At 59.7% G+C, this 8,452-nt stretch overlaps 1 protein-coding gene and 1 pseudogene across 1 annotated transcript, besides 1 other annotated feature; both read left to right on the top strand.

Moving 5' to 3' along the window:
- Positions 1-4,356, top strand: Tc00.1047053509087.20 (dispersed gene family protein 1 (DGF-1), putative; the record flags this gene model as incomplete). Its single annotated transcript, XM_800488.1, has 1 exon — positions 1-4,356. A coding segment is annotated over one exon (4,356 nt), but the record flags the coding sequence as incomplete, so codon positions are not given.
- Positions 1-8,452: a sequence feature (areas not merged during assembly with more than two copies in the genome that could not be assigned to a particular haplotype).
- Positions 7,041-8,452, top strand: Tc00.1047053509087.10 (annotated as a pseudogene; the record flags this gene model as incomplete).

The raw sequence follows: 8,452 nt of genomic DNA, 5'->3' as shown, positions 1-8,452 counted from the left end.
TCGAGTGATGACTGCGCCTGCACGTGCGTGGAGGGCGGCCACGGCGATGCGTGCCTGCCCGTTGCTGTCCCCGAGCTACCGAGCACCGACGGAGCCGACTTGTGCTTGCGAGACGTGAGTGTGGGTGTGGAGGTGAACGCCGGTCTCGGGACGTCGGTGGTGTGCTACGTTGGTGTGAGCTTTGCGGCGGACGTTGTGGTGGAATTGGAGTCGATGTCAGGGAGCGTGCGCAACGTGACGCTGGCGAACTGCACGTTTGTGCGCGGAGCGAGCCTGTACGTTGTTGGGTGGCGGTCCGACCCGCCTGCTGGCGAGCGCGTCGATGTGTTGATCCGCGGGCTTGAGTCGCGCTCCGGCGGCGGCGTAGTGGTGGCGAACCGATTTCCGCCGGGCTCGCGCGTCACTGTGGTGGACTCGGTGCTGATTGCAGAGGCACGTGTTGCGTACCGCGGCGTCTACGACCTTGGCGACGCGTCCGCGTGCCTCGTGCTGCACAACGTGAATCTGACTGGGAGCGTACTGACCATTGCGCGCACGCATGTGGCGGCGGTGTTCCGCGACGCTGTTGGCGTGTTGGTGGTTGGCGGCGTGGCGCTGTCGTTGCGCGGTGCGCTGTACGTGGACGGGCTGTTGGTCCAGACGGCGCTGGGGCTGTGCGTGTCGGTGGAGGGCGGTGTTGCGGCCAGCGGCGGCTCCGTGGTGGCGTTTGTTGGCAGCGACTTCCTGCTGTGCAGGCACGCGGTGTCTGTGCGTGGGGCTGTGAGCGTGTCGGGCTCCGCTGTGATGCTTGTGCGGAACGACTTTTTGTCGACGGAGGACTACGCAGTGGCGTTTCATTCAACGGTGAGCCTGGCCGACGGGTCAATGCTGCTGGCGAAGGACAACGTGCACGACGGCGTCTCGAGGGAGATGCTCCACGCCGCTGGCGCCGTGACCGCTGTTGGGAGCACGCTGAGCTTTCTGCACAACCGAGTGCTGCTGCCGCGGATGCTGTCGGTGAGCCTGTCGCTCGCGGCTGGGGCGCATTTGAGGGTTGCGTGCAACGGCGCTGGTGGACGTGTCCTGTCGACGGCGGAGGAGTACGCTGCGGCTGGTTTTGGCGACGCTGGGAGCATCGAATTTTTTGGATGCGACGCCTGCGACAGGGACACGCACTGCTACGCGCCCGGGACGGCGTCTGCGAGCATGAGGAACGGTGTGTGCGTGTGCGCGTGCGGCAGTGGCGGGTATGGCGAGGCATGCGTGCCTGTCGGTGCCCCCGCGATGCCGCCTGCTGTGGGCACCGCGTCGAGTGTGTTTGTCCGCGAGGGCGTGACGGTGCGGTCGGTGTTCGTTGTGCCTGCCGATGCGAGCGAGGTAACGCTGCGCCACGTTGTGCTGGACGGCGTGAGCCCTGTGCTCTACGTGCCGTGGATGGCGCGGGACGGCGTGCGGATCGTTGTGCAGAACGTGTCGCTGCGTAACGCCGCCGTGCTGTACGTGATGGGCGGTGGATCGTTGCGCGGTTCGCTGGCGGAGGGGAGCGACGAGGGCGGGCCGGTGGAGCTGTCCGTGTGCGATGTGGAGGCGCTGAACGGTGCGCTTGTGCTGACCGGCACGTTCCCCGCGGGGTCCGTGCTGACGGTGACGGACTCCCTGCTGGTTGCCGCGAGGCCGACGCCGCTTGTGTATCTTCCCGGCTCGCGGTCCTCGCCGTACGCACCGGTGCTGGTGCTGTCGGGCCTGCGGCTCGTGCGGTCCGTGCTGTTTGTGTTCGGCGTTGCCCTCGTGACCATGATGACTGGTGGGCGGACGGTGCTGGTGGACGGCGCCGTCCTGGAGCTTGTCGGTGGCGGTGTCGCGCTGGACGCGGCTGTGCTCGGTGGCGAATATGCGTTGTACGCGAGTGCGCGCGTGGTGGCGTCTGCAGGCGCTGTGCTGCGCGTGTCGGGAAGCCAGGTGTACGCCGCGCATGGACTGGTGTTTGACAGCGGGGCGGTGGCCAACGCGTCCGCCGTCGTGGTGAACGACAACTTCGGTGCGCTGACCGATGGCGCGCTGCTGGAGCTGCGGGGGTCGGCGTCGTTTGTTTCCGGGTCGTGGCTGTCGGTGCGCGGCAACAGCATCAGCGGCAGGCTCCTTTCGCTGCCGTCGTACCCGCGCAGTGCGGAGCTCGTGCAGAGCACGCTGACGCTTCACGGGAACGCTGGCAGCGGGCCCGTTGTGATGGACGGCACCGTTGTGCTTGGAGGCGCCGGCCGGAAGTTCGTTGTGGGGTGCCTGACGCTCAACGGGCAGGCGCTGCAGCCGATGGACTACAGGTCCGCCGGCATCATCGGGGAATTCCGCCCCGTGGCGTGTGGCGTGTGCGACGCCGACGTGCGCTGCTTTGCTGCTGCGACGAGGGCGATGTCGGGGTCGTGTCGCTGCCGCTGTGCTGAGGGCGGGTACGGGCGCGACTGCCTGCCGGTGTACCAGCCGCACGTGGACGGGTGCAACCGCACGCCCGCCATGCCGCCGCTGCTGAGCCATACGGCGACGCTGACGGAGACGCGCAGCCTGACACCAACGGGGACGCCGAGCCTGAGCACGGCGCACTACAGTCTGACGCAGTACGGGCCGACGGAGACACTGCAGGAGACGGAGACGGTGGCGCTGCCGCCCACGCGGACCTCGACGGCGTCGGTGAGCAGCACGCTGTGGTGGAGCGACGTGGCGTGCCCGACACTCGCAGTGACGACGACGGCGGCTGGTGGGGGCCTGACGCAGAACGACATCCGCGGCGGTGGGAGCGCCGTCCCGACACGGCTGATGGTGGCGCTGCCGCCGCCGTTTCGTTGGGCACGCGACCCGCAGCTCTGCACGCATCTGAGCTTTGTGCCGGTGTCGACCGCGCAGCCGCGCGGGTTTGGTGGTCCGTGGGGAGCGATGCTGAGCAACGCGACGTGGGTGCGCAACGCGACGAATCCGTCCACCGTCCTGGAGCTGGTTGTGCCCGTGCACCGCGGTTACTTCATTGCTGCCGACGAGACGATAGTCATTCGCTGCGACGCTGCGGCGGTGTCCGGCGGCTGCAGGGGTGTGCTGCTTGGGTTCCTCACGATCAGGTCGAACACGCTGCCCGCCGCTGCCAGCGCCCTCTCGGCGATCACCAGCGTTGTTGCGGGTGCGACGGTTGTTGCCGTGGTGGTGACCGGCGGGCTGGGCTCCATCCTGGAGATGCAGGCGCTCGGCGTGTTTGCGAGGATGTCATGCGCCTCGGCGCAGGAGCGTGAAAGCACCGTTGCGCTGCCGTACTTCCTGTCGGTGTTCGCTGCTCTTGATCCGCTGTGGATGGTGGTGGGGAACGCGCTGCTGGCCGCTGTGTTTGGGTGCGTGCACTGCGGTGTGGCGGCGGCCTTCCAGCGGTGGCGCGGCGTGGACGCGACGAGTGCGTGGGCGGCAATGCGCTTCCCGAGCCTGACGTACGTCGTGGCGCACGCGATGCACCTCGGCATCTTCTTCGGCTCCGTGCTCGCACTGGCGATGCCCGGCGCCCGCGTGCAGCACCGCGTGATTGGTGTCGTTGGCGTGCTGTACGGTGTGGCGTTCCCTGCTGGTGTGTGCTACTTCATTGCCCGCCACGTGGGCGCGAGCTTCACGAGGTACTGGCAGTTTTCGAGGAAGCCGTTGCACGAGCGCCTGCTGTACCCCGTCGGGTATTGGCACCCTGCGGCGCAGCAGCGGATGTACGGCGGCATTCTGACGAGCATGAGGGGCAGCCATGTGTACTGGTGCGTGTTCCAGCTGTCGGTGCTGTGTGTGGTGGGCCTGATTGCGGCTGTGCACTCGCCTGTGGGAGGCTGCCACGTCCAGTGCTTCTGCATGGCGGCTGTGCTGCTTGCGGGCGCGGGCGTGGTTGCCTTCACGAACATGATGCGCTCGGCCTTCCTGACGGTGATGCACGCGGCGAGCTTTGTGCTCCTTGCGGCGTTGTGCCTGGTCAGCGCGGCCAACCATCTTGCGCCGAGCGACGGCGGTGCGAGGGCGTACGCGGCTATCGTGCTGCTGCTGACCACTGCGCTGCTTGCGATCACTGTGTACGGCGTCGTTGTGTGGCACGCGGAGGACCGCCATTGGCAGGAGCTGCGCGAGCCGCTGCGTGGAGGGCTGGAGGCGCTGCTGCGCGATGACGAGGAGAGCGACGAAGAGGCGCGGAAGCCGCACGAAATGACGTCATCGTCGTACGCCTCAGGCACCGCCGGCGCGTCGTCGTACCGACCACCCGCACCGCCGTTGCAGCCCATGACTAGTGACATTCGCTCAGACGCACAGAGCGTGTTCGACGGTGCATCCAATGCGAGCTGCAGAAATAATAATGCCACTTTGGACAGGTGAAGATGCTTCCCTTGACGAAAAATTTGGTGCAGTTTCTCTTTCTCGAGGTGGAAAGGCTTTGCCCCCCAACAGTATTTTTACGCGGCGAGAGGGCACAAAGCACCTTGCAGATGCGGCATAACGTGGATGCTTCTGGCGGATATTTTTTTTCTTCCATTATTCATAGATTGATTGGGTGATTGATTTGTTGCTTTTACTTTATTTTATCGATTATCGACGACAACGGATTATCGAGCTATCACGCTAGCCCGGGGGCGGGTGCGTGACGTGTGTGTGCGTGTGTTTTGCGCTCTTCGCTGCAGCACCGAATATGAGGGCTGTTGCTCTCTCACTTTCATATCTATAATCTGTAATGAGGACGTGCTCGACGATGGTGGCTGGTGTGCGGGCCATAGGAAGCATTCAGGAAAGCGTTAGGGAAAACAATCGATGAAGCCCTTCTGTGACGCATCACCTCCTGGAGGTTGTGAGTGTGCGTTGTTGGCTGACATGAGGGAGGGCGTGGGGCCACTGCTGTGCAGCTGCGCAGCCACCCATCGGACTCCGCACCGAAAGCGTTATTGATTGCTGGTTTTTGTTGGTTTGTTTCTATTTTTTGTGCGGGTGCCTGCAGTGACTCTCCCCTGTCCCACGATGACTGTGTGGGAGGGCATGCTCTTCACTCTTTACACTTCTGATGTTGTGTAGAAAGAACAACAAGAGAAGAAACGAAGAATTATGCGGAATGATGAATTTCTTTATGTATGTATATACTGATGTGTTTTTTGGATTACTCTGGTTGTTTCTCCTTTTTCTCTTTGTTTTTTTTTTGCGTTGCTCCACACGTGTCTCAGTGTTGCTTTAGTACGGCCACACACGGGCAGTTTGAGTCGCGGATCGTTTTTTCTTTTTGGTGTCATTTCCTGTTAGGCACTAACGCGGAAACATTCGTCAAACATCTACTCTCCACAGCATGGTGCCTGATATTTTGGAGTCATCCCAGATGTAACGCAGGCACCACCGCCGCGGCACTCATGGGAAATAAGGTGGATCACGGGAGAGCGAAAGATATTGCGCTGCACATGTGTCTGTTGCATTTGTTCTGATGAGGAGGTCTTCAATTTAGAAGAAGAGGGATGAACACTGCACGATTCTGTGGCTTGGAGGAGATATTAGCTCCTTTTTTTAAAAATATTTTTGTTATGATCTCTGGTTCCCACCCGTGCTTGCCCCGATTGCTTCCCCTGAGTGGAGCTGCGCCATGGCCGTCCTTTTTGCTGCTTGCGGGAGGAAAAACACATTGCGAGTGACGAAACCACACGTCATGCATGCGGCGTCCAGGGAGGTACATATTTGGGGTGGAGCGCACACATGTGGATGTCGTGAGACGAAACGGGGGCTGACTGCCCAACCGTCACTCCTTTTCTGGAGAGTGTGCTTTTTTTGTTATTGTCTTTTGTGTCAGGGCACGGCGGGATTGGGGAGCACCGTCCCACGAAAGGTCCTGCACACATACACACTCTCATGCCACTGTTGCCCCCGAATTTAGGAATAAAACCCAAATCCCTGCTGCTTTTTGCATTGGCGCAATTATTTATTTATTAACTGACGCCATTCCGTCCGGCGTGTCACTTTGATTGGATTGTGTGGGACTGATCTCCAACAGCATCGAACAAAACAGGCTGAGGATTTTTCACGTATTTAAATGCCACCTTGCACGCGTATTTTTTTTACGCTCTGTTGATGTGTACTCAGACAACGAGGAATCCGGAACTATGCGTGCGTGGAATTTGTCCTGCCATGTGAACTGCGGGCAACACCGAGGGGCTGTTACTTTTGCTCCGCAGAGTTGTTGTGTCTCTTTGCAGGGTTGGCAGGGAAATTCCATGCAGCCTGCTACTGCTGTTGTGTTTTTAAATGTTGTCACTCCATGCGAATAATGTGCTTCAGCGAGTGAGGGTGTTGATTGGGTTTGTGTGCACTCTGATTCTGTTTGCTACTTTGTGTGGGCACGCAATACTTGAGTGGTGGGAAAATGTGGCGGGGCGGTGCATGGCTGCGTCTCGCCCATTTTTCAGTGCACGATGGTGTGGTTCACATTGTGGTGCTGACTCTGCGATGTGACTGCGGTCTCCTGTGTGGCAATGGTGGTGGGTGGACGAGAGTGTTGACCCGCGGCGGGACGGTGGGATCGTGCCTCCTTTTCTCTTTGTTCCTTCCCTTTTGTGAAGGTGTGCACTTATTTTTGGTGTCGGTGATGAGGCAAACAGACCGACAACGTGAATAAAACAAAGTAAAAAAGGGCGATAGTGTGGCGGTGTTGGGGTCGATTGCACGCCTCGTGTTGCTGCGGGGGCGGTGGGCCTCGGCTGCTTCACCGACAGGCGTTGCAGTGCGGCTGCATGGCGCACCGACCACCGAGCCGTGCGAGTGCCATGCCCAACGCCATTGGGACTGCGGAAGGAAACAGCCGCGAGTGTCCTTTGGAGCCAGCGGCACCTGCTGGCCGCAGTTGGGCGGTGCGAGTGGGATGCTTCACTGCACGGGTGTTGTGATGGCACCTCGCCGTGGCTCTTGTGATGGTTCCGACGCTGCAGCTCGACATTTGGTGGGGTGTAAAGTGTGGCCGCGGTGGACCATGAGCAGCACCAACATGAGGCTGAACGATTTCCTTTGGAATTGTGTTGGCGGCAGGGCGGCCGTTGATGAAAGACTACAATGTGACGATGGAGATGATTGTTCAGGAGTCGGATGATTACGTACAAGACCAGCGGCTTCTTGAAGAAATTCTTAACTTAACTGCGTACCAAGCGCTGGAGGCCATTACTAAGCCTCTTCACGAAGGTGTGTTCTCTCTCGGGCAATGGAGGGACTATGAAGGAAAGGATACGGTCACTCCTCTTGCAAGGGGAAAACCAAACGGAGTACTCACGCAGGTACTGAAAGTCGAGCGGCGTGAGGCAGAAATGAAATTTACCATTTCCACTAATATTGAAGATGTACTGTTTAAAGGAAGAGTTCGCGTCAATGAAATGAAGCTGAGCGACTTTCTTACGAGGGAACTGGACGGCAGGGGCATTGTGGACACCAATCGGGATGTGTTGCTGGAGGAGTTTTTCAAGGACCCCACGAAGTATATCCGTGATAAAGGAGCATTGAACGAAATACAGGCATCAGGTCGTTATTTGAGTATGAAGCGAGCTGTAAAGGGTGAAGTGATCTTCGATGAGGATATACGCAAGCTTTGCGATAAGGGTGTCAGCAATCCACCGGGGTGGTCATTAGCAGCTGCGGAGGTAAAAGCAGCTGTTCATAACTCCACCAAACATTTCTTGGATGCGGCTGCCGAGGAGGCGAGGGACCCAACGACGACGAGCGCACCGGAGAAACTGGAGGGATGCTACGAGTCTGTGCACAATGCGGGGCGGAGCCATGCGGTGGAACTTCCGGACGGCGTGGAGCGGAAGAAAACGGGGACGGGAATGGGGGTGAATGAGGGGAAGCCAGAACAGTCATGGTCGCACAAGAAAGCTGACGACGCTACCGAAAAGAATGACGCTGTGCAGCAATTCGGTGCGACACGTCCCGTGTTGATGGTGCTCGCCTCGGAGAAGGGATGGCCGTACTCGTGGAATACGATACGGGATCTTCCTAAGGACGTTTTTGTAAACTGTGAGGTGGATTGAGTGTGGCAGATCGTCAAGGGCGATCTAACCGCGTGGTTCATCCCTCACGGCGGGACCGACTTTAAGTTCGAGCGACGTGTGTTGATTGGGACGCCCGGGATCGGGAAGTCGATGGCTGCCGGTTCGCACCTCCTCTACCAGCTGCTGCACTGCGATGTCGAGAAAAACCAAGTGGTGGTCCACTGTTTTGGTGGAGGAGATGCGTACGTGTTTGACAAGACCATCCAGAGCGGTGACAAGATACAGCGATGAGGACATGTGCATCTCTGAGTTGAGAAGTTTGAGGGGGCATGGGAGGAATGCGTATATTATCTACGATGTGGCAAAGGAGGGAACGCCGCCACCGAGACATTTTGCGCCTACTTCTGGATGGGGCATGATTGCGGTGTCATTCCCAAAGGTAACCAACTATGATGAGTGGGCGAAGCAGC

The sequence above is a fragment of the Trypanosoma cruzi genome, genomic scaffold (genome assembly GCF_000209065.1).
Source record: "Trypanosoma cruzi strain CL Brener 1047053517141 genomic scaffold, whole genome shotgun sequence".
In the NCBI taxonomy this organism is placed as follows: Eukaryota; Euglenozoa; class Kinetoplastea; order Trypanosomatida; family Trypanosomatidae; genus Trypanosoma; species Trypanosoma cruzi.
The sequence above is the reverse complement of the archived record's forward strand: the minus strand, read 5'-3'. Positions and strand labels throughout refer to the sequence as shown.